Genomic DNA, 26,413 nt, shown 5'->3' with positions numbered 1-26,413 from the left:
TCCAATATGGGTGGCTTGTGTGAAATTGTAGATAACACAATCATAAATGAGATTTGGAGGTGGCTCAATGTTTACCATGGGTGCCGTGACTACTTTCATTATCGAAGCTACAACCACATCATGCAGGGATCCCATTGCATCACATCAACATGAAAACCCCTCTTTAGATGGAAATGCTACTATTGAAACCCCATTTCATAAGTTGCCAAAGAATAGATAATTGTGCATCAAAGAAAAAGATTAGATACTTATTTACAAGGGGTGTTTTCGAGGTTATTTAATTAGGCTTCTTGAGGGTAGGTAAAACACATGAGGATATTAATGCAATGTTCAGTAGGTTCTCTAAGAGATTGCGAGTGGGCCGAAAATTCACTTTTCCATATTGAATGGATATATTCAAAAAATCTATATCATCCTCACCTCACCATTTCTTCTTACAAGGGTTCCTAACTTCAAGACTTATGTGGATGGCTACCTACATGATGGGCAAGATATGGAGAAGATGCATTAGTGGACATGCCAAACCATTATAGTTTTGACTTTTCATGTAGGGTGACAAACTGGTGATGTAATACAAAGTGCATCCAAAATCACCTAAATAGATGTAGGGCAACAAACTAATGATGTAAGACAAAGTGCATCCAAAATCACCTAACTAGATGCCCATAGAAGGGGGAATAGAACTATGGAAGAAGATAGTGAGAGACCATTGTTGCCACTAATAGGCTATCAAGATCTACTACCAATGGTTGAATTTGTGAAACACCACTTACATGCAGCATAGGGATCTTAAAAAAAGTGTCAAAGACTACAAATACCAAGTTCAAGAACTAGAGCAAGAGAGGAGCAAGAATGTGCAGCATCAAAGGAATAGATGTTAAATGTCAATGTAGAAATCAATGCTCAAGTGCAGGTGTCAGTGCATCTACCAAGATTGTCTAGATGATCAATTGCCCACGCAAACCAAATCAGCTTAAGAATTCAAGAGTCTTAAACTTTCACATTGTTAAATGCATTACCCACTCTCAATTGGGATAGACCATTACATCTATGCCAATAGATTGATGATGGATGCTAGTTGAAAAGACTCTTTAACATCTATGCCAACAAATGGATGAGGATGAAAGAAATGTATTTTTTCTCTAACAAAGGAATTGGGCAATACTCTATATAGTAAGCATATAATGTACTCTATATAGCAAGTGTACAAGTGAATTGGGTGATACTTTTGTGGCAACATGGCAAAGTGATTAAAGATCATGAATTATAGGCACTCTAAGGCTTCTCTACAAATTCATAAATCAAAAATACATTTCATAAAAAGCAATCAAAGGTGGAGAATCAATTAAATTATCGCTTCACCATGAAGGTAAGAGACAAGACTGAGGCCAAAGCCAACTTCCTCAACCTAAGAGCTCATACAACCATCTCCAACAACTGTCAAATTTTGTTCACGAAAACATTTGCGAGGATCCAAGGCTCAAATGGACACAACCTCCTTTTAACTTGGAATCTAAGTTTTTTGGGGCAAGAAAGAAATGGGAAAATAAAGAAATTTAAGGCTACCGTATTGGACCATCTAACAACTTCACAGGGACAAGGAGAGAGAGTTTTTACTCTTCCTTCTATTCTTACCTTCAAGAAGGCAAATGGTATTGCAATCCATTCCTAATTGTGAATCCTTTGCCACATATGCTCTTTTTGCTATTTTTGTTTAGGAGCGCTCTTTTTTTTTAAAAACTTGAAACATAAGGCACCCATGTCGAATAGATATAGAGCAAAAATAATTCAAGAAAGGAGCAAAAGGGGATTAAGGAGAACGACACACATCCAAAGCAAAAGGTGTTGACCTCTAGGGATGCTCAAGGAACCTCCAAACTTTAAGGAAGCTTTGAAACACCATACCTTTTAAAACACACACATCAATTAGGTTTCATGTGAATGCATTTGGTCTCCCAAACAATTTGGATAGCATAAAAATTACTTCGAAGTCGTGTTTTGCTTTAGGTGCTTTGTTTCAGTTGCATACCTAATTGCCTTCTTACGGTTGGTTCGTCTCTTCTTTTTATTTGCCAGCCCTCTAGATATTAGTTGCACGTGTAGGTGCCTGGCATGTGGTTGCGACGCGGATTTGTCTCCCGTCTGTTCAGTCTTTTAAAGGGGGACCAGGGTGTGCTTGGTCGTGCATCCATGGACTCATTTCTATAGAAAAATGATGGTAGAAGGTGTATTTATGTAGAATGCCTTGTGTTGAACTCATAGGCAAAAAAGAACATGACGTGGAGAATAAACCATAGCGAAGACCAATTCAAAACAAGCATCATTAGCCTGCAAGCTAATGAGGTGACTTCTAAGCGAGCACCGTCTTCCTGGAATAAAAGGATGAGCTAGCCAACACTGCACGAGCAAATTTTTTGCGTTGAAATGGTGGCACTGGCAATAGGAAATTAGCTATAACGACTTAATAATACCATACAATTGTCAAACCTGTTCATATTTATTGTGGGTTTGGAGGCCTGCTGTTTGCTGCAGAAACACGTGAACCCCATTCTAACAACTCTTTACTGGTATCATCCTTGTGTAACATGCACTCTATGAAACAGAGGCAGTCTTTCTTATCTCCTTGAGCTGCTGCAATAGCTTCTATAAGTTCCTCTTCAGTTTTCACCTTCATCAAGCCAAATTTAACAATTTATTAAACAACATCCATATCACACAAAAAAAGAGCATGTTCAAGCAACCAATGTTAAGCAATAGAAGACTTGTTAATCCCCAACTAGACATACAAGCAATCATAGTCATGATCATAAGCATGTATGTCTGTACACACACACATACATATATGTATATATAGTGTGTCTGATACTGCACTCATATTGGCCTCCTCATGCTTTTCAAGAGAACAAGATCTCGAAATGGGAGAAGGGTGGCTAAAAGTGGCCCAGTCAGAGTGTAGTGAGAAGCATGAGGAAGGGTGGCCAAAAGTGGCCCAGTCAGAGTGTAGTATACCTCTTAGCCATGGTAAGTCGAAGTAAGAAAACAGAAATAGGTTCTGCCCACCTGATCTTGCTCTCTTGGAAACTAGGAGGAAGGGTGGGCAAATGTGGCAAGGCCAGAGAGTAGTATTCTAAGCAGGAAACAGAAATGTACTGCCTATCCTTCATCTTTGCGACTCCATGCTTGCAAACTCATGAACGTGCACACTCAGAAGTGAAGTCTCCTGTAGATAAGAGTGATCGTTAATAGACAAAAGGGTTTGTATAATCCCCGTGTTACTGAGGAAGCAGGACATGGTTCAATCCTTGGTGCTGACTGACATCACTGGAAGTGTAATGACTGCCCTTCAACTAGCAAGCAGTCTCATGCTCCTAACCAGTTCATACTAGAGGGTGCGTGTTTGTTGCTTTCATGAAAAGACACAAAAAAGAAACGTTAAGAAATGCTGGGTAAAGGGCCAAAAGGCAGTATACAGGATGCTTTTACATGCAGATTCCTTGGTCATGAAAACTTGTAGAACCACAAATTGTTAGCTGCTTCTTAACCAGTCCATACTACTAGGGGTAGCTTGTTCCTTGCATAAAAACAGTACATGTATTGAAATTGTAGTGGGAGATAGACTGACTCGCTCCCTTTCCTGCTCAACACTAACTGAACTAATAGATGATGCACTCCATACACAAGTGATGCTGTAGATGTGTGAGTGAGAGCATCAGAGGGAGAGAATATAGCGGGCCTCCTAAGAGGAAATGTACCTCTTCCAAGAAAAAACTGCTTTCCTTGGTGTTAATCTACAACTGGTTGTTCTTCCCAAGTTGAAGAACCTGCTGAACGTGCTTCACATGCTGCACTGGATCCTTTGAGAAAATCATAATGTTGTCGAGAAACACAAAGACACTCTGACCGGTTTGAATGTCTAAAGCATCATATGGTAGAAGGAAGCAAATGCCCCTGTGAGACTGAAGGGCATCCCCACGAACTCATGCTAGCTTATATCCAGATCTGATGGTACCCACTCTTCAGATCAATCTTTGAGAACATCTTGGCTCCATTCAGGTGCTCCAAGATGTATTCCTCGGCTTTGGGAATGCTCTTGATGGTCAGCTTGTTCAGTGCGTGGTAATCCACAAACATCAGAGCTAAGTTATCCTTCTTCTTGATGAAAAGGATCAGAGCTGCACACGGTGAATTTCTAAGGCGGATGAAGCCACTACATAACAACTCCTCTAACTATTGCTCAAGCTACTCCTCCATTGTCTTGCTAAGACGGTAAGGATGCTTGTTGGGGGGTGATGATGCAAGCCAAAGCTCAATTCGATAGTCCTCTGGCCGACTTGGTGGTAAGGCTGGACGAGGGCTCGATGTGAGGAAAATGTCTTGGTACTGCTGAAGCCAAAGCTTCTGCTCAGGGGTCTGTGGCTGGAACTTCTGTACTGTTTGCGTTGACGTAGACAATGTATGCCTCTACTCCCTTATAGATCTCACGTACCATCTAGATTACGGAAATCAAAGGGTGAGGCAAAGTGTTCTTTAGCCAAGCAATGAACTTACCCCCGTGATCTAGAATTTCAAGGTCCAAACCCTGGTTCTGATAGTTTGGACAAACTTCGAACTCGTGCCACCATCAGGCTCCCAAGATGATGTCCGCGGCTTGAGTTGGGCTATTGAGGCCACCTTGTTGCTCTCTGCCTATTGTCCTATGGATGCCCCATTCAAGGCGATGATATCTGAGGAGGTGAGAGTCAACCTAGATCGCTGATAGAAATAATTTCTTCAGAACTCCCTGAATCTACGAGAATAAGGTCTTCCTAGCTGTCGATCTCGCCGTAGAACTGTAATATAGTGGAAAACTATTGAGAGTCCCTCTCCTGCTGATCTTTGATCTCCTCTATGACCAATGAGGTCGTGTTGCCAAGAGTCAAAGCTATAGAAGAACCACTTGACGTGGCTCCATCTGCTTGCTGCTTCTTAAAATGTGGGCAATCTTGCTGCCCCTGCTTGTGGCAGAAGCAGCGGTTTTCTTTGGCATAGGTAGCTCAGGCTGCTGCATCCAAGTATCCTCCATTGCCGTTGTTGTCTTTCGCCGTCCAATTTTTCTTTTGTTGCCCTGTGTCGGCTTTCTTCCCTCCATCAAGAGTGGCGAAATCCTTGGGCTTCTTACAGTTGACCATTTTGGGTCCTTGACCCTTATGCATGAGCTCAAATTTCTGACCAAGCTCGTATGCACACTCATAGTTCCATGGCCGAAAACTATAGATGTACCACTAGGCAGGAGCTCAAAATTCCGAGCAAGCTCGTATGCACACTCATACTCCCATGGCCGAAAACTACGAACTTACCATTGGATGTCTCGAACATCCCACTGGATGTCTGATCGCAGCCCATGAAGGAATTTGCTCAGCTTCTGATTGTCATCCAGCTACAACTCTGTGAACACCTGAGTGAATTTATTGGCATAATGATTCATGAACTCAGTGTCCCCCTAGCTTAGCTCGTAGAACTGACTCTGGAGCCTGTTCAAGTACTGGGGTGGCAGGAACCATGATCGGAGATCTTTCACGAATTTCATCCAACTGCAAAGAGGTGTATCCTCGTCTGCATCATAGTGGTCTTTCTGCCACTTGACCCACCAAGTGGTCGCCTTGCCTGTCAGGCGCATGGATTCTAGGATGCACCGCTCGTTGTCATTCGTAGGCATCGCTAAAAAATAACTTTTGAACTGATTAAGCCACGAAATCAATGCTAAGGGTCCTTGCTTACCACTTACCTTGTGAAGCTGAGCTTCCTCAGAAAGGAAGGCTTGACTGAAGGTGGAAGTCTCTCCTTTTTCTCCCTCCTGTTGGTCGGAGTAGAGAAATGAGGAGCTGCCGGTCCCGTTCTTCCTTCTCTTCTCAAGTAGTATGGTCCGGTCTTCCTTCTCTTCTCAAGCGGTACGTTCTCAGAGCTCCTTGACGTCCTAAGCCTCGCGGTCCCGGAGTTCCTTGGCTTCCCAATCGTGTGTGCTCACTGGAGGCCTGCTCACGATCGTCCCGCATTTCCTGAAGCTGGGGGTCATGCGGGTAAGAGAGCCTTATACTATTGTTGTTGCATCTGCATCATAGCCTGCAACATGGTTGTCATGGTAGACATGGAAGTATCTGTAGGATTCTCTGGTGGTGGGGGGTTGGAACCCGATCCCTTGTTTTGGACTACTCACTAGCGCTCATGGTGTCCTTATCGGATCTTGTCTAGACCATAAACAATGGGGGTTGTCCCTAAACTGGCCCTCCCTATCTCAGGAAAGAAAACTGAAGCTTTGATACCAATGTAGTGGGAGATAGACTGACTCACTCCCTCTCCTGCTCAACACTAACTGAACTAATACATGATGCACTCAATACACAAGTGACGCTGTGGATGTGTGAGTGAGAATCAGAGGGAGAGAATATAGCAGGTCTCCGAAGAGGAAATATATAATGAATGCCCAAAGGGCTGAATACAACTGTATGAAGGGATGAAACCCTCACTACAAAAGTACTAGAATAGACACTGTAGAGAGGAGGTGAATCCTCACTGATGATCTTTGCAGGCCAAGGGCTACTCGGCTAGTCTGCTGCTAGGGCTCTTGGCTGCCTCTGCTGAGCACTAGAAGGCCCAAGACTGGATGAAGAATGAGGGACCAAGGGGCTGCCTTTTATAGGCCCCCTTGGTCCCGGGAAATAACCGATTGGAGGGCTGCCTAAACCAACTGCATTAGTCTGCTGCACCGACCTACTGACGTGGCACCCCGACCATTCCATTTGGAAGTGCTGATGTCATCACTGCCCCAAGGCAGCTCCTGCATTGCCTACGACTGCTCCTATGCATGCTACTGTTTGCTGTCTGCGTGGCAGTCCATGTGGCAGCCTGCTGATGTGGCTGCCTGCGTGGCAATCCACGTGGTGCCTGCATGGCTGTTGCTGATCTGGCTGCCTGCATGGCAGTCCAGTATGTCCACGGGCTTGTGGATGCGCATGACAGAAATGTGTCGAGAAGTCCACAAAGCAATAGACTATGTATCAGAGGATTGCATTCCGTGCATTGGGAACATGATGAGTGTTCCCTTTTTTTTGCTATACTTTCTTTGCATGATAAAGGTGACAGCATGGAAGAAGAGCATAGGTTCTATTTTCCTGTCCAACATTTGCCTATAACTGCAATGGAGGCAACATGGCATGTGGCTGGCAATGCATGGTGTCCCTCTGTCCCATTCCAATTACCGCTCCCATTCTGATATGGCTTATCTGGTACTGTATCCTTCCCTTTATACATGAGGATACTTAATGCCACCTCAAACCTAGGAGTAGTCTCGATGAACCCATAAAATATCCTAACCTTCAGATCATCATCAGAAACTGCCCACATAGTGATGTGCTGGTAACTCTTTACAACTGTCTTGTGGCATTCCCTCCCGACCTCAACTACCTACTGTTCATACAAAGACTCTTAATCTCCAACACCTGACGTTGGTGGTGCATAGTGTCAGTACAGTGATCACCACAATATCTATCACAACATCGTAGGAGGAACATGTGAAAAGCACAATTTGGTTCCATCTAGGGTGCTGTGGCATACCATGGTTCTGACCTTGTAGAATTGCTCTCCTGAAAATATGGGTGTGGACTGTAAACAACCCAAACGCAGATCCCCCCCCCCAACACCCCCTCCCCTTCTCCTTGACACACAAGTGCAACCCTTCCACACGGGGCAGTTCAAATATGCTCTCTTACATAAGAGCAAGCTATTGTGTACTTTGACTAACTGCATAGCAAGTGTAGATCGCTGCTCCGGGTTAAACTTGCTGTAACTAGATGTCTTATCAGGAAGAGAAATTACCTTCACAGTCCAACATTTCCCCTCCTTGTTGTGGAAAGCGTCGACCAAAGCAGTGTAGTTCCAGTTTTTAATGATATTATAAGGTCCATCGTGGATCTCCACTTCAATGGTGTATCCTCCATTATTTATTAGAAAAATAATATTTTTATGGCCACATGTGATCATCGTTGACACATCTTGGGCTGTAACCTGCTCACAAGTTCAACACTCGTTAAAAATATTCTTGTTTGAAACAGTAGCATGTTTTGTGTTGAAAAGAGGGGACCGAGGGTAGCGAGGAAGGGGGTAGTATGAAAAGCATAAGCAAAGCACCAACCTGAAAGCTCCCATCTCCAATGCATGCTATCACACGCTTCTGTGGGCTGGCTTGGGCATAGCCCAAAACAGCTCCCACAGACCAGCCTATAGATCCATATTGCATTTGAAATTCGTAACTGCAAAACCACATGGCAATTGTGATATTACGATCTTTTTGCAGGGATATCATTCTTAAAGAGACTCTTTCAAATATTTTATTGAAACATTCTGTATGCAGAAAATTTGGACAGCATATTAAGATCCAATTTGGCGTAAGTTGACAATGCTTGCGCTTGGTGAATATCCCATTGCAGGGCCTCGTATGTTCTTAGGTAGTGTACAATATGAAAATTGACGGTTCAACTCTAGATATCTCTCTTTGAATATACAACATTAAGATTTGACTCACCTACATCCTTCGGGCAGCTTCAACTTCTGACAATTAAACCAGGAGTCTCCAGTTTCAGCTATTACCACAGTGCTGCTATTCAACATGCTCTGCAAAGCATCAAAATGTTGTGCAACGTGTGAGAATTAGATCATTGTCCCTAAACTTTCAATGCCTTGCACGCTTTTTTGTCCTGCCCACCTGGATGTGGCTAAACAGCACGTTCACTCTCAATGGATCTCCTGGGGACCCCCTGAGAGGAACACCGGGTGAAACAAATATGCGTTTGAAGTTATCATGTGCTGTCGTATTTTTCTTCACCTTCTTTGAGAGGGCCTTTAGGAAATCCTTCATGCAAACACTACCAAATGCTGGGCCATTTCCAACCGAAACTCGTTCAGGCTCCACGATTATAGCATTTTCTCTTTTGAACAGTAACGAGTAACCCACTGAACTGTAGTCATTAAAGATTGGACCAGCAAACAAATAAGTATCTGCAGACTCGACTATCTCCAAGCAAAAAGGGGAACTAACAGCACCCCAGTAAGTGCCTATAAAGCGCGTATGCGTCTCTGGGAACAGCCCTTTAGCTGATGGCATCACTGCAACAGCATAACCAGATGCATCGGCCAGCTCTAGAAAGGAACCTGCTGCCTTAGCCGCTCGCAATTTTGAGCCGCCCACTAAAACAGGTTTTACTGCCATATTCAAAAAGTCTGCTGCCATATCTACTGCTGCCTCCAGACTTTGTTGATTGCTGACACTGCTTTGACAAAGACATGATACAGCGGCATAATTAGATCAACACGATTGAGAAGACTCCACTATTGTTCATGAATGGATGAAGAAGGTTACAGGTAAACTCTTCTGCTTATGTTGATTTACCTTGGTGTGAGAGCATAGGGAACAAGTTCCTTGCTGAAATTAGGATGAGGGAGCCCTGCCAAGTTACAGCTAACACTGATATATACCGGCTTGCTCTCCCTCAAGGCTGTAGAAATAGCGCTGTCAATGAGCTCATGGGCATTATCAAGGTCATGCACCACCGCCTGCTTCGCAATGCATAGATCAGTTAGATTTTGAAGTTTGTACTGAAACCATTCCGAGAATGTTTATAAAGAGAGCTCTCCGCTTCAAACTTTAACAAAAAATGAGCGCTAATCGAGTCCATAATATTGCCCTCGAATATATGTGCACTCTGCCTCAGACATCGATCAGCTCTTTAATCAGCTCTCGATCCAAACGAACCCGATACAGAATATAGCGCTGGGATTGTCTGAACACAGCTTTGTTTGTTGATCGTGATTATTACACTTCAAGCTCTTGTAATTAAAACAGTCAGACCATCATAGCGGAACAGAGGATAGGCGCTCACGGACCTGGTGGCAAGTGACCTGCTGGAAGCAATTGAATTCCTGACTGAAATCTGGAAGGCCTATCGTATGATGTAGTATCCGATTCGTTCCGTGGTCATTCGAGTTTGGGCCGCCGACTATGCAAATTATTGGGAGGTTCTCACTGTAAGCCCCAGCAATCGCATTGATCACGCTGAGGCCGCCCACAGTAAAGGTGACGACGCAGGCACCCACTCCTCGGGCTCGCGCATAGCCATCTGCGGCGTAGCCAGCATTGAGCTCATTGCAGCATCCAATCACGCGCAAGGATGGCTCGGCGAGGAGGTGGTCGAGAAGGACGAGGTTGAAGTCTCCAGGCACGGCAAAGACGTCGTGGACGCCGATTTCGAGGAGGCGAAGAGCGAGGTGTTGACCGAGGGAGGAGGAGGAGGCAGTGTGGATGCGGGAGAAGGGGTAGTGGAGGTGGGGGCTGGAACTGTCGTGGGAGGTGGGATTGGAAGTGTCTGAAATGCGATGGAGAGCGAATTCTGCTAAGGGGGGGGTGTGGGAGGAAGGAGGGAACGATCTGGGGATGGTGCGGTGGTCGCGCAGAGGTCGTTTCTGGGCGAGAGACCAGCCATGGAGACGAGGGTGCTCCATCGAAACAGTTGATGGAGGTGGAGCTCAGAAGGAAGATGAACGTTGAATGAATGAAAAAGGTGGCGATGGAGAACACGACTTTCACCATTTTTTATTAATCATTTCCTTGTTAGAACCCGGGGGCTTTCCAAACTATTCGTCCAAAGTTCACCATTTTGTAATAAGTGTCTTGTGAGAAAACCCCGGGCCTTTCAAAACTACTAGCCCCCCCTTCCCACACCACACTCTTGCCGCCCAATGTTCACAGAAAACCAGCACAACTATATACAATGAACCTCCAGCATTTTCATTCTCACCCGTAAAACATATTTTCACTGTCTTATAAAATCTGCAAAATTTTAGGCATTTTGGGCAAAAAAAATACTGCAAATTCTCGGGAAAAACCTTCGAAATTTGAAACCCCAAGTTTTATGATTTGTTGAGAAAAATGTTTTCTATGAACACTACTCTTGCCCCCAGTCTCACAACACACTAGGGTAAAGGGGCCAGTAAAGAGGCGGGTGCCTTTAAAATGTCATCGACCCCCCCAATAGGGAGACAGGTGCCACCCAATGCTCTTCATAGAAAAAGATGATGTGTCAAGCTCTCCTTTCACCATTTTTTGGACACACAATGCCTTAGTACTGGCCCTCACCTGACTTAAGCACTGGCACTCATATATTTCTATCTTCCACAATTTTTTGGAAAAGTTCGAAAATAAAAATTAGCTCCCTATTATGACTCGATGATTGCGATAGCTTCAAATCTGATTTCTGATTTTAGGAAGGCCATTTCCGCCATAGATTCCTACCCTAGGGAACCTCTTGTTGTACTTCACATGTGACACTCACTTTAAGGTCTTTGCAGATGGGAGGAAACACTATGGGAATGGGAAATTTTGGTCCCAACCATGATCAACTGTATTTTTATCCTCTTCCCTTCCCACCATCTCCTGACACTCACAAGAACTAGGGATGAATTAGGTGGGAGAAGACAAGTGGCATCATTTCATGTGTTTAGGAAGTGGAGACAAGGAGATATGTCATCATCCGTTGCTTTCAAACACCTAAAAAAGGAGGATCCCATTCTCGCTGCTAGGGTCTTGAGGCCATGGTCCAAGATGGGAGAATAAGTAGATCCTTAACCCATCCTAGACCACATGGGAGTAATGATGACAAAAAGATTCCCAATGTCCTAAACCCATGCTAGCCCCATCCATGTACTAAGGCCCTATGACACTAGCTTAGCCTATTGTAGTTTTAATGTAATGTTGCAATCTCACAACACACTAGAGCAAACACTAGCTTAGTCTATTGCACTTCACATGTGACACTGGCTTAGCCTATTACAGTTTCAATGTAATGTTGCAGTCTCAACAACACACTAGGGCAAGCACTGGCTTAATAGCTTGTTGCACTTCACATGTGACACTAGTTATCTAATACATAGCACACACCATATGCGGAAAGTGCAAGTGCTATTACTGAATGGACCAATATCGTCGCCTGAAAAAATGTTGTGTGATCAAATATTGTCTTAGCCTATTGTGGTTTCAGATGTAACACTCGGGTCAAACATTCTTTGTCGTTCCACTCACTCTGCAAATATTTTTTGCCCCTCCTAAGGGTCTATGAAAGTGGGTGCTTTTTTCGTTGATCTCAACCGATGCCCTCTTTTCCTTTGCTTTTGGTCAAGCTGTGACCCACTTTAAAAAGTGGTTAATGAATAATGATATGTTAAGTATTAATCATTTTTAAGCATTTAAGTGGTAGCTCAACTACTCTTGGTTTTGCCACCTTGTTTTATTTTTATTTTTGTCAGTATAAAAATATTTACTTCACTTCTCCTTTAGCTTAGCCATCCACTCTAGGATTTTGAATGCACGCAATCCTTGCAACTAAGGTCCCACTATGTTAGTGTCAATTCATCCTCCTTACTTATCCTCTAATTAAATGTCAAAGCAATACGAATACATACCCCTCAATTTCAATGATAAGAATTTTCAATTATGCAAAACAATATTCATACTCAACCTATTTGACGTGGATCGCTTGTAAATAAATCAATCAAAAGCTTTTCAAAAATTAGTATTCACTCCCCATTATCCTTTGGGGGTCCAAGTGCCACAATAAATCATTTTTGAAATGTGCAATTGCAATATTCATCTAATTGCTCACCTTTATTGTGTTTTTCGGGCCCTCAATCTCATTGCACAACCTTAGCCATAGATCCTCTAAATCTAATGGTTTACAATGCTCCATCTCCCCTACAATGTCATAGAAATTGTATCCCTTTCATATATGATTACAACTTTTGTTACATAAGTTATTTAAAAAAGTAATACATGAGCTCATGTGCTATCTTTGCATATTTCTTAGTAATGTACACACCCTGATATAAATTATTGGTTATATTTCGGTTATATTCACTACATCTAACAACATGTATACTTACATATAAAACCTTTACATGACTAAACCACTTGCATATATGTTTGGGTATGTGTTCAAGTCTAGTTTGAAACTATGTGTTGTTTGTGAGTGTGGGTTGTCCCCATCACCTTTATAATCACAGGGTGTGTACCTAACCTATGTTTCATATATGGGATATAGTTTAGAGAGACATGCCCTCATTATGTTTCCAATTGAATCAATTTATCTTGTAGTTCCTTTTCAACCTTATCTTGTTCTGCCCTCCCTACCCATTTATTTGATGCCCCCTTCTCTTTACCCTTTTGCACCTAACCTTTTGCCTCTTCTACTAATTAATACATTTTTTTTTAAATATAGTTTAGGGATGTGGGCCATTTGAAGAGATATAAGATACACATCATTAATAAAATAAATTTTTTAAAAGACTCAAGGGACATAATAGGCCCTTTTAAGAGTTACAAGATACCCATCATAGGGGACCCCATTAGACCATTTCAAAAGATATAAGAAACACACCATTAGGCCACTTCAAGAGATATAAGATACACATCATTACTAGAACAAAAAATTTAACTACTCAAGGGACAGAATAGTCCCTTTCAAGAGATCCTCCCTCTATGTGCTTCATTTAGCAACTAGGCTTGTCCAAGTTGCAATTCTATTACTTACATTTAAGTGGAAATATAAAAAGACATGTAACTTAATTTAAAGTAAAGAACGTTAAACCTTTTGAAACAACTAATTGTTCAAGGAGACTTCCAATGCTAGCTTGTGCTACAAAATATTCTAAAAAGCAAGGGTTTCACTAGTGTTAGCATCTGTGGTAGCAAGTAGACCGATCCATCAATATAATAGCCGAAACAAACATCAATATGCGAACATACCGATGCTAATAATGATGCCCTTAGAAAATATACTAGCATCTATATGAGCATGGAAAAATTTCTAGATATCTTTTTGACCCTTACACGAATGCTCTAGTTTGGGAAGTCTTTTTAAAAGGAAAATTAGGACATGGTTTGTGTGTGTGTGTGCGCGCATGCGCGCGCATGCACGCATGGACATACATTTCTGCATCTACGCATACATGTAGCTACATTGTCAACACAAATACTAAGACCCATTGGACCCTCCAATCCCATAAATTCAAAATTTTACAATGCACGGATCGCCAGAATTTCCTTAATTTCACTCCTCCTTCTTTTGGATGTCCCTTCTAGTGGCTCCTCCCATGGCTTTTGCCACTAATTTGGCACTCATTCAAGTATCCATCTGCTAACTACCCCTAGTCAAAATCAACGACCAAATAGTGTTCCTATGGGTCAAATGTACAATATTAACATAATGGCCCATGTACATCGTTGTTTGTATTGACGTCTTAATTTGATTTTTAACTTTTATAATAGTGAATCACAGTTTTTCCACCATTGTGTTCGAGCCCGATGGTCCATGTCACTCACCTCATTGACCTACATCCACCACACAACCAATTTAAAAGCTAACAACACTTATGCAAGTGTGCAATTCAATCCACATTCACCATGCTAGTTGGAATTTAATCATCTTCTTCATCATGATAATAATATTTTGAGTCATTAATTTAATTCTTGCTTGACATCTCAATGGCCTGCTTGCTTCTACTTCCATCTGGCACGTCCTAGCTACTCAGTTAGCCTACATGCTCCAAACAAGCTTCAATGCGCTGGCTCAAAAATAGACATGAAGTTAAATAGCATGATAAAACATATCGAGTCTTCAGAATCCAAAATTCCAACTCTCATTAGTAGCTTTGTAGAATGCAAAAATGCAAAACTCATTGAATGTTGAGAAAGATGGTATGATGGCTACATTGAGAAAAATGACATGATACCTCCTATGTCATGTAGCTATCAAAAACAATGAAAAAATATTGGCATGACGTAGAAGCTATAAGAAGGATTGAGAGGGAAGGATCACATGGATTCAAATTGATAGAGAAAAATCACAATGAAGCACATATTCAAGATGTGCAATATTAGTAGGGTATTGGTAGGGTATGCATGATTCCTTGCTATGGGAACATCATTTTAACTATGCAAGAGCTTTTCATATCTTGATACTTTGTAGAACCAATCCTTGCAACTTTGGGAAGTGCGAGGAAGAGTGGCTCTCTTGCATAATGGCTACATTGGGGTTGCTAAAAGATTTAAGTGGTTTAGAAATGGCTTGGGCATTAGATGGAACCATCACCATGAATGGGTAGAGGGTGGAAAACCTAACATAGAATATATGCATCCTTGCAACTTTGGGAAGTGTAGGGAAGAGTGGCTCTCTTGCATAATGGCTACATTGGGGTTGCTAAAAGATTTAAGCATTTTGTATTTTAAGTAAAGTTAATAAATAATAGAGAGTTTTAGATCAACTAGCTTATAAAGAGAGGAAGTAGGGCTTAAGGCCTTGAAACTTGCATATGGAAGAAATGATGGAGAAGCACACATGGCCACCATGGCATCCAATGTTTTGATTTCAATCCCTTGTGGTAAGAAAACAAGAGTTCTTGAATTTGCATGAGGGATTTTGAAATTTGAAACTGTAGAATACAAATACACATGGACAAACTTGACTACGAGAGGTGCTATAAATTCTAGGCACTCTAAGACCTTTGACACCCTCTTGGAAATGCTCACACTCTAATGGAATCGTAGATAATGATGTTTTTCTTGTACACACCATGAATGTATACACTACCAAGCCCAAATCCAAAAGGAAGATAGAAGATAGAAGATAGTCATGAGGAAGAAGAGTCTCCAAATGAAAATTGGTGTAACAACTACATAAGATCCGGTCACACTGAGCTTGAGTAGCAAAGATTTTGAAATTTGTGTTAATCACTACCACAATAGCACTAAGTGCTAGAACAAGAAAAAATGCCAACAAGTGTCCAACAAAGAGAAAGGCCAACCCAAGGAGCACGTCCACCAAGAGACCAAGCATATCCGAGCATGTGAGACTCCTCCACACTAATAATGAGACATTGGAAGTGGACCCTATTGTGGAGTGTCCAACAGTGCCGAATAAGGTGACAGAAGCACCATTGGCACAAGTTCACACAATAACCTAATTGCAAGGAATCATCCACAAGCAACCAAGGGAACAACCTTGGGAAAAAGAAATTGATTGGAAGGAGTAAATAAAGGTAACGTCCTATGTTGTTTGTGGCCTGAAGGCAAAGCTCTAGTAATTGAGGCTCCCTAAGAACAACTAGAGTATAGCTCCTAGAGATGTTGAGGCCACCAAATGGACAAGCCATAAGCCTCTGATCTAGAATGTACTAGTAAGGAAGCCTTGCATCAGACCACCTAGCATGCAATAGAAGACAAAGGATGATCCAAACAAAGATGACACCACAAAAGCATGCCAGATCCTTTGAGATCTCAAGGTCAACATCAATATAGAAATGTTTTTCCAATTAGCACCCTATTGCCAAACATTCTTTGCCAACTACCTTGTAGAAATGGATTATGGGAACCCTAACCACAAATACAATGGATACCCTGGCCACAATCCTTGTCATAGACACACCAATATAATTGATAGGGTAATCGTGGCTATCATCATTATCAAAATCAAGAAACCCATTATCCAAGGAGTAATTGTAGATGGTGGATTGCGAGTTAATATCATCTCCAAATACCTAGTTGAAAAAGCTAAAGAATTTGAAATCTTTATCCTTACAATTTTGCATTGCTAACCAAAGGCCAATAGATCCCCAAGGATGTTATTTGATGTGCTAATCAACATTGGGGTCTTTACTACATAGTAAGTTTGATTGTTACTGTCATGGAAAAAATGTGTATTGGGTCAAGCCTAGTTAAAAGTGCCAAGCCCCACATGATTGAGGCAAAGAGATTATGACCACCCGCATTGAGGACACTAAGGCTTAGTTCCCCATTCCCCATGAGCCACAAGAGCTCAAATTGATGATTGGTTCCCATAAGCTATGGGAATGCACCTTGTGGAGCTTAACATTCTACTAATGAGAGCAATTGACTTGTTCTTGGTCATAACTGGAGCTTAAGCAAGCCCACCAAGCTAAGCAAATTGCCGAGCAAAAGAACCTTTAGCTAAAACATTTTATGGAATTCTAGAATGGCGCATAGACTACAAAACCTCAAGCCACTATACGATGGCTAGGATTGAGAAATTCCTCCTAAGCTAGTCCAAGGCCTCAACCTGGGAATTGAGAAGGCACCTTGCACAATCAAGGTAAGCAATGTTGAGGATGGAAGGCTACCGAGGCTCGAAAATGAAGACCATGAAAAAGGAAAAGATAGACCAAACTCAAGTGATTGCTATTCCATTAGAAGATTGCACTTATATATAGGCAAAAGTACATGCTCATCCTCATCCCAAGATCCACATGTCACCATCATGCTAGTACAATCCAACTACACCAATCACACATTTTCATCCTCATACCATTCACTCTAGTCCACCATGGCACCATAATTCTAAATACACCCCCTTGGTGCCAACACAACTATTGCAAGGTGGTCTGATGCAAGATTACAACCTTTATCTTCACTCTCATTTCCCTCCTTGTGTGTTTAGGAAACTTTGGCCTTATAGCTACTTTGGCTCTTCACCTTGAGTGCATCATATGGCTTCACTCTCATTTTTCTCCTTGTGTGTTTAGGAAACTTTGGCCTTATAGCTACTTTGGCTCTTCACCTTGAGTGCATCATATGGCCTCAAAGGGTGGATTACATAGAGAAAAAAGGGATGAAAAATACACTAGCTAAACAATCTTTCCTTCATCCTGACTGACCTTCCTAGGATGCAATGTAGCTTGACTGCTTCTTTTTGTGATAACATTGTTCTTCTTCACGGACAATCTTTCCACAAAATGTGCGTTCCAACTTTGGTTTGTGCTTGTTGTGACATTTATTTTTGGTATGTCCAAGTTTCCCACAAGGGTTATGCTGGCAGTGGTGATGAGTTATTTCTTCCTCCTTTGACATAGAAAACTTGAGCATGTGATGTGGTGGGGAGAATTTTGTCCTTTACTCTTAGTTCATGCTTGAGTAGTGCTACTTCAATTTCATTGAGACTTTTAATAACATTTTTAAAAGTAGATACAAGAGTATCATACGACTGCTTGTCAATACTGTTAAGAAGGAATGCAACAGCTTCATCTTCTCTTTATTCCTGCCAATTGTTGCTTTAATGCCTTGAATTTGTTAATATGAGCCGTCATTGTATTTGCTTCTTTCTGCATTGGAAGATTCACTTTTGAGATTTTAGTCTCACTTCAAAAATTCTTTTTGAGTTCCTCCCATGCTAATTTTGCATCTTTGATTCCTACAATGTGATGTATGACCTTATCTCCTAGACCTTGGGCTATTATGCCAAGTGCCTTGTGATTTTATGTTGTGCTTGGTGTGATCTCAATTTCCCCACTTGGTTCGATTATCTCCCATAATCCCTTTCTCATTAAGGTGTATATGGTTTTAATTTGCCATGTGGAGAACCCATCCCCATTGAATTTTGCAACATTAAATTTTGTGTCCCATGAGGGTCTTGTCGAGTACTACTCGATATTGTTTACCTCATTTAAAAATTTGCATAGAATAGATGTGTAGATCTCAAAAAAGTTAGTGGGTTTTCTTTTTGCACCTCATAAAAGCACCTAATGGATTGCAAGGTATATGGCTTTAAAAGGTGAATGTTGTGGCATATATGTTCACATACACACGCACAATGCTTCACAAGAGGTGGTTGTGTGCCATGTGTTGCATTCTAAACAACCTTAAGAACCTTAGAAGATAAACCTTGAAGAAGAGAAGAACCCAAAAGAAGAATCGTCATCGATGCATATAGCTCACAAATGGGTTATAATGCTTAATCACTGCTTGAGCCCTTTATTCGCTTGCAGGGCCTTTTATTGGTTAATCAAGCTTGACTCATAGCTCCTAGTTATCAATGGCTGCATCTTGTGTATGTTGTGCGGCTATAGACGCTAAAATTACAAATCATTCTCAAGATAGATCTCCATAGAAGTTTCGCCTTGTAGCTTCACACTTAGACCCTTGAGTGATGAAAAAGAAATTGTTGCTAGGTGAAAGTGGATCATTCTCATAAGAGGATACTTCCACACATGCAATGAAAGAATTCAGGGCATAGCTGATACAAATTTTGTCTTATGCTACCATGCTTGATCTAATATAAAATTTGCCACTATAATACGACAATGTATACGGAGCTCCGTTCTCTCACCTTCTAGGAAGCTTGTGGAACTCAATGCATAGATGACAAACATTTACTCTTCCAAAAATGGAATTAGATGAGTGATTGGAGTGATTCTTGTGTTATGTTCCTTGAGCCAACATTTGATGATCAAACGAGTAGTGTAGTGCAAGCCACTGTTAAGGGGCTGTTAAGCTAGTCATTGTGGGTTTGGAATAATTGTAGAGATTGGCGGCAACCCTTAACATAGATATGCAAGGTTGTCAACAAAGATAGGAATCACGCACAACTTAGCAAAAAAATCTCAACCATGCATAGGTAGTTCACTTTCTAGAAAGCCTCAAACTAACCATGAGACTTAACGTATGGCACAAAATTTTATCTAGGAGAATAACAGAACACAGGAATTTTGACAATAACAGGATAGCGACGACTCTTGCTTCATGTGTGTTCAACTTTGAAAGTAGTGGAAATCATTCTTCATAGAACAAAATGCAACAACAAGCTAATGGGTAGATCCTCCTCTTGCAAAACAAAAGTCAAGTGAGAAGTGCACAGGCTAATGGCAACTACTTGGATAGTCACCTAAAGGATCAAGGTGCCTCTAATACCACATGTTGAGGATGGAAGGCTATGGAGGGTCAAAAATGAAGACCATGACAAAGGAAAAGGTAGACCAAAAGCACATGATTGCTATTCCATTAGAAGACTACCCTTATATAGGCAAATGTACAAGCTCATCCTCATCCCAAGATCCACATGTCACCATCATGCTAGTACAATCCAACTACACTAATGCCATATTTTCTTCCTCATACCACTTTACTATGATTCTCCGTCACGCACATGACACCATAATTCTCAATAAGCAAGTCCATGACCCCCCCCTCCTGCTGCCTGCCTGTCTGTCCAGCTTCAACACATAAAAGATCTTTTCCTAGAGTATAGAGACATATTTGGATCGGACTACATATATCTTTGAGACGTGCCCCCAAGATTTACCAACATCAAATTCCTTTGATACATAATGAAAAGCTACCAGAACACCAACAACATTATTGTATGAATCCAAATTATGCCAAATAGGTAAAAGTGAGCTAGATCAGCTATTCAAAGCATGTTTTATTTATCCCATTGATAAAATTGATTGGCTGTTTCCCATTTTTTGTGGTCTCAAAAAAGAAAGGAAAACTTGAACTATGTATGGAGATTACTAAAAATGAAATGCTAGACTATATGAAATCCATTCCCTATTCCATATACAATTTGGATGTTGGACCAAGTATCAAAATACAAGCATTACTCCTTCATGGATGGCTACAATTGATACAACCAGATCTCAATCATCAAACAAAGATGGATTGATCACAAAAGGGGGAACCTATGCTTGCAAGGTCATGTTGTTTAAATTATGAAATGCATCTTTTATGTTCCAATGATTTATGGTTAATACCTTGAGGGATTATCTCATTGAATTCCTTGCTATCTATTTAAATGAATTTTGTGTTTATAGAATGAAAATAATCACCTACAATGTTCGAAAAAAATCTTCAATAGGCATCTCATTAAATCCTGCTAAGTGCCTCTTTTGTGTGAAGTCTAGCATGTTACTCAATTACCTTGTCTCTCAAGAAGGGATAGTGATTGAGCATTGCAAGATCAAAGCAATTGAGTGGATGCTAGAGCAAAGAAACCTACACAAAATTTGCTCATTTTTATCAACTTTATCAGCTTTCATCACAAGCTTCTTAAAGATTTTGCTCGAGCCATTGCACTTTGTTAACCTGTGGTTAGCACAATGACGTCCCGAGTGGAAGCGAGTGAGAGGGAGAGTGAGTATCTAAGTAGCAATGAGATTTTTGCATGCCTCAAGCCTCAACTATATATGCTTTTCCTCTATATTTTTCCCAACCAATTGGCCTTTCTTCCCACTTGAAAACAGGTTGGTTCTGTGCCTATAGCTGCTTGTATTCAACACACTTTATCAATTAATATGAGTGTGATTACATTACTAAATTTGTTACTTCTTGCATTGTGTGCAATACTTGTATCTTGATTGAGTGCATAATCACCCGTCTTCATATGATTTTTCCCACGTAGTACAAACCTCAATTGTTAGTGTTTCACTATTGGCATTATTTTTGCACTTCGAGTGATTTAGGAAGCCTAGCAAAGCAACCTCAAGATTGCAAGATAGGGCATGTTCTTATATAGTTGAGCACTCACACCAAGTTGGGCACAGAGTTATCAGTCAAACCAAGGGATGAGAAAAAGATCCCAACATTTGGTGATCCTACTAGGGATAGATGTGCTGAAAGTGTGAGTGGGAAATTGAGTAGATTGAGCATAGTGGTCTATAGAACTAAGTGCATAGATTCTCACAATAGTAGTACATGCTGACCGGAGCACAACTACAGCAATTGTGTGGTTTGGAAAATTATTTCAAAAGATATATCCAAGTGCCATCTAATGAATTTAGAATTTTGCAGACCTATTTGATAATTAATGTTTGGATTGAGGATTGTTCCTGGTAGCCCTTCGCATCATTCAAGTGCTAAACATTGTCTAAAACACATTTGGCAAGGAGACGAATATACACAGCTAAGAAAGCAGAGCACCAACACTGAGGCAGAAGACGTTGGTAGAATTTGCATGACCAAGAGGCTACAATGGATTTTGAGCCAGTAATGGATGAACACTGGGACCAAGATGAGGTAGGAAAGAGCCACCTACAATGGAGAGGATAAGGTAGAAGAAGATCCAAGATGACCTAAGGCCTTCAATAGAGAAGCAAAATTTAGTTTCTGGCAAGAGGATCCTGAGCAGTCATCGATGGAGAGTCTAGCTTTTGAGGAGTCCAATGAGTCTACCCATGGACAAAGCCCCGAGTGCAAATCCCCAAGTAGAAGACAAGAATTCTATATAGAGATAAGCCATGTTGTAAACTACGAACAACAAAGAAGATCTGCCCATGAGTTGGAGGTGGAGCAAGAAAAGATCACAGCCTTTGCCACGGTTCAAATCTACAATCAAGTCATGGCCACAGTCGAGTAAGCAAAGGCTCACAAATCACATTTTGATGCTATGTAGGCCTTGAATCAAAAAGTGGATGGATTTCCCATCTAATGTGCATTGTTACCATGCAATTTTGAGGAGACAACTTGGTATCGAACAAAGTTGTACTCGGTGGTACAACAATGGATCAAAGCATGGTGCAGCTACCTGGAGTGACCACGTATTGACATCAATGGTCTTCACCTGTGGCCACTAGGCCCACCTACATCACCCTCGTCTTTGCCTAGAGAGTTTGAGCCTAAGGGATAGGCAATGCTTCTCAGCACCTTTATAGCTTGGCGCACATCCTTTACTCCAACACTCATTAGACCGTCCCTAGTATAGCTTGATGCACATCCTCTGCTCCAACTCTCATTAGACTGCCCCTAGTATAGCAACCAAGCCCTAAGTTTTGGGCCTTGAAGTCGACTCTCAATTTTAGGGATCACCAACATTCGAGCAGCAACTTGAACGAGTACCTCGAGAGTTGAATGAGTACCCTGAGAGTTGTGAGGACACAAAAGTAGCAAAGTCGAGGTGAATGTTACCCCTCGATTAGCACGGTGATTTGGATTAGGTCATTAGGCTAGCTCAGACCAAGAGCATGTAGGTGAGTAGTAGTAGGATTTGGCTGACATCAACAACCACGTGGTGCATTCCAAAGGCCAAGAACATCAGTGAGCCGATACTAATAAGTGGTTTAATGAGTTTGAAAGGACAAGTTACGAAGGCGTCATAGCTTAACACTCGAGTACAGGTCTGAGGTTTAGTATATAAGAAATACTAGCACATTGTAATAGGCTCTTTCCCGTACTAGTTCTAGTCATATCTTGTTGTGCATAGGCTAGAAGGATTGAGTCGAGCTGTCGATTCTCATAGTGTCTTGTGTCTCGGGGCTGAGGTGGGCGAGAGTGAGAGTGAGTATCTAAGTGCTGGTTCTATGGCTATGGCCGTTTGTATCCAATTGACTTTATCAATTAATACAAGTATTGGTTGGCACTACTGAATTGTTACTTCTTGTATTCTACATGATACTTGTATCTCAATTGAGTCCTTAATCACCCACGTTCATATAGTTTCGCCTACACAACACAAACCTCGATTGTTAGTGTTTTAGTATTGGCATCTATTTTTGTGCTTTGAGTGATTTAGGAAGCCTAGCAAAGCACCTCAAGATTGCAAAAGAGGGCAGCCCAAGCACTCACTTACACTAAGTTGGGCATAGGAAACCGAGGGGTGAGAAAAGACACCTTTGGCTTATTAAAAAGGAGATGAAGTTTGGGTAAAACTCCAATGGATCAAGGCTCAAGTTGCAACCTATAAACATTAAGGAGTGAGGGACCACAACAACCATCCTTCAATGGCCCGGAAGGGATAGCATCTCCCATGTGCATGTAGATGTGTCTTGGTATGCCATTGGAATCATCCTCGCACAACCATATGGGTGCCTAGACTACCTTGTTTACTATGCTACTAGTTGATGCCCCTCGAGAATGAGGTGAGGAAATATTCTAAAGGAAGAGCTGCATTACACCGAGACCTAGCTAAGTTGGTGGGGAGTCAGGATTCACCATTGGGGAAATTTTGAAGGAGCGGTATGTGACACAATGACAATATGATCTATTTGATGCTTTGTTAATAAATTAGTTATTAGGCCATGGTTGGATAGATGGTTATACCACCACCATGAAGGATGAGATGTCACCTAAGTTTCTGCTAATTGCAAAGGTCTCTTGCCATTGCATCAATGCTAATGTCACTAACCTAAGGTGTCCACCATTCTCAACCTCCTTTACAATTGCCCTTACAAGTACAAACTACCAATTAGAAAGAGCAACCAACTCTTATAGCTATTGCTCACAGGGTCCTTCCATTTAGATTACAATGACCCACCTTGTTCAAACAAGCAAATAGCTTTGTCACCACTCATGACATATGCCAATGGGCTTATTCCAAGTCCAATCATCTTAGGCATATTCCATATGAAAACGGAGTATAGAAATTGCTACACTCAATGCTTCAAATGAAAAAACTAAGATTGATTGAGATGGTAGCACCATGCATGCAAAAACATGTGGGTAGGAGATATGGGGCGAAGTAATCCTTATGAAAATTCATAACGAAACCAATGCTTCACAACATCTCTAGGAGCAAGGATTGGCGATGTGGAGGTGAGAAGTTATAAAGAAGCAATTGAGGAGATCATTGTCTTCGAATTCCAACAAAGACCATGGAATAATGCCAAGATAGGTAATTCCAAGTATAATAGTTGTAAGTTGTATACAGATCATGGTTGGTGTCTTTCACACCCATGTAGATCGTAGGCTTAGAATTAGTCATCTGCCTTTTTCGTTTTCATCCTTTTCGTTGCTTTTTGAAAACAACATTTGTAAAATTTTTTGTTTTCATGTGTGACCTTTCCACATTTGTTGAATCAATGTGGCTTTTGAAGCTTTAACTTCTTTGTCTCTTGTGAAAGGTATGCCATCTCATCCTCAAATATGTACCAATCATCTTATACTCTCCATCCAAAAGAGTGGAAATTATGTGTACCTTTGATTTACATGATTAATAAAAGGTGCACAGTGTAACAAAGTACACAATTCTAGGGGCCATACCCACAAATTGCATTGGCATTCATACCAAAATGTATGGGACAAGTTCAACATAGTGAGATCTAAATGTCGTCTTGATCTATAGGCAAGATGCATGCAGATCCCATAGCAAGCTATTACAATGCATGATGCTAGTAATTACTCTGATATTGTATTGGTTGTAGGAAGGTTTTTTGTTTCAATCATGATCTATATTACATACAATAGGATTTGACATGGAGAGGGTTTGTCCAACGAGAAAATCACGTCATTGAGAGCTTCTTAGCTAGCATTTTGATGTTGATATGAGCCTGTACAATCAAATGTCAATTGGGTGAGTGCTAATTATAATTTATGGTAAATGTTAAGTGCTCACAATTTTGTTCAGGGTGCTTTCAATTGGTCACTTCGTAAAGTTCATATTGCCTCCAAAGCCTAGTATTAGAACGTGTTATTTCAAAATTAAAACTACACCTTTGTCCTAAATAGAGATGAGTAATGACTTGTTTGTTGTAAGTAAACATATGTTTCTTTTAAGTGTGATTTAGAAAACCTTTCAAATAGATTTGATATACTTAGATGTTTTTAAATAACCTCCCTAAAAAATGTTGGTTGTTGAAAAATGCAATAGAGGTCATTGTAGTAATGAATTGCATTTGAGAAGAGACTAGTTCATTATCATGAGCTATTGCTTTGGTTGACCAACCAAGTACCATCATAGGGGTGAAAAGAAAGTATCCCACATGGCTGGTGGTCATCCTAAGCAAAAGGAGAAAGCACAGAAAAAAGGACTGTGTTTCAGATGCCTTCAACCACATCTCTTGAAGGATTGTTTGAAAAACAAGAGTCATTACATGGCTAAGATAGTGATCTCAGAATGCCAATACAAAGATGGAGGAGAATCCTAAGACTTATGACCTGTAGATTCTCGGGCTAATCATCGATTAGCCAATAACAACATATTGTTGTTTTGTTGCAAAATATATTAAATGGATAGTTGATTACATCCTAGAAGAATCAAAGACAATGAATTGGATTGGTGCCCCCCTTTATGCTGCTAAATCTTGAGTGATTTGCAATGTGTTGATGAGGTGGTTTAGTGTTTGATTTGTGAAAGAAGTGGCCTATAAGTGGTCTTTCAATCTTATTTAGTATTATTGTACCTATCTCGTGACAACCTCCCAACATTTGAAGTTCTTTAGTTGAAAAACATAGAGGTGCTAAGTTTATGTAAAGTGGAGGTTTAATGTTAGGAGAATTGTAATGTTTCCATGTAAAATGGAGGGTTCATGTTAAGGGAATTGCAAAATTGATATTTTGATTGGATACAATTTCTTTGAAGCCATGAGAATTTGTGTCGTCCTAGGTAGGAAGAACCCCTCAAATTAAACTGTAAAAACCTCAAAAGCATGAGATTTATTCCCAAGGAGAGGTTTTCGCGTGAGGAACTCCAAGAAAGCACGGAGAGCGAGAGAGAGAGAGGCTCGGGGAAAGGCTGAAAGGGAAAGGATCTTGTCTCAAAAAAGTGAGGAAGAAGGGTCTATGAGGGGTGTGCGTCGGCTGAAAAAAGGAAAGAGGGTTCTAAAGGGAATGATGAGG

The 26,413-nt window shown here is 41.1% G+C and overlaps 1 protein-coding gene across 2 annotated transcripts; it reads right to left on the bottom strand.

The window, feature by feature from the left end:
- Positions 1–2,285: 2,285 nt before the first annotated feature.
- On the bottom strand, positions 2,286–10,545 carry LOC147903584 (pyruvate decarboxylase 1-like). Of its 2 annotated transcripts, XM_087372521.1 has the most exons (8): positions 9,916–10,545; positions 9,422–9,585; positions 8,738–9,299; positions 8,558–8,646; positions 8,168–8,285; positions 7,852–8,040; positions 2,488–2,668; positions 2,288–2,397 (listed from the first exon to the last, which is right to left on the bottom strand). In XM_087372521.1, the coding sequence occupies exons 1-7, from the start codon at positions 10,528–10,530 to the stop codon at positions 2,498–2,500; spliced, it is 1,908 nt and encodes a 635-aa protein (XP_087228647.1). In that variant the 5' UTR covers positions 10,531–10,545; the 3' UTR covers positions 2,288–2,397; positions 2,488–2,497. The 2 variants fall into 2 exon arrangements, with proteins under 2 accessions (XP_087228646.1, XP_087228647.1); XM_087372520.1 differs by having other exon boundaries at positions 2,286–2,668.
- Between the last annotated feature and the right edge of the window lie 15,868 nt (positions 10,546–26,413).

The sequence above is a fragment of the Dipteris shenzhenensis genome, chromosome 3 (assembly GCF_047967505.1).
Source record: "Dipteris shenzhenensis isolate YYH24624 ecotype China chromosome 3, Dip_SZ_1.0, whole genome shotgun sequence".
Classification (NCBI taxonomy): domain Eukaryota; kingdom Viridiplantae; phylum Streptophyta; class Polypodiopsida; order Gleicheniales; family Dipteridaceae; genus Dipteris; species Dipteris shenzhenensis.
Note: the sequence above shows the minus strand (reverse complement) of the source record. Positions and strands in the feature narration are given on the sequence as shown.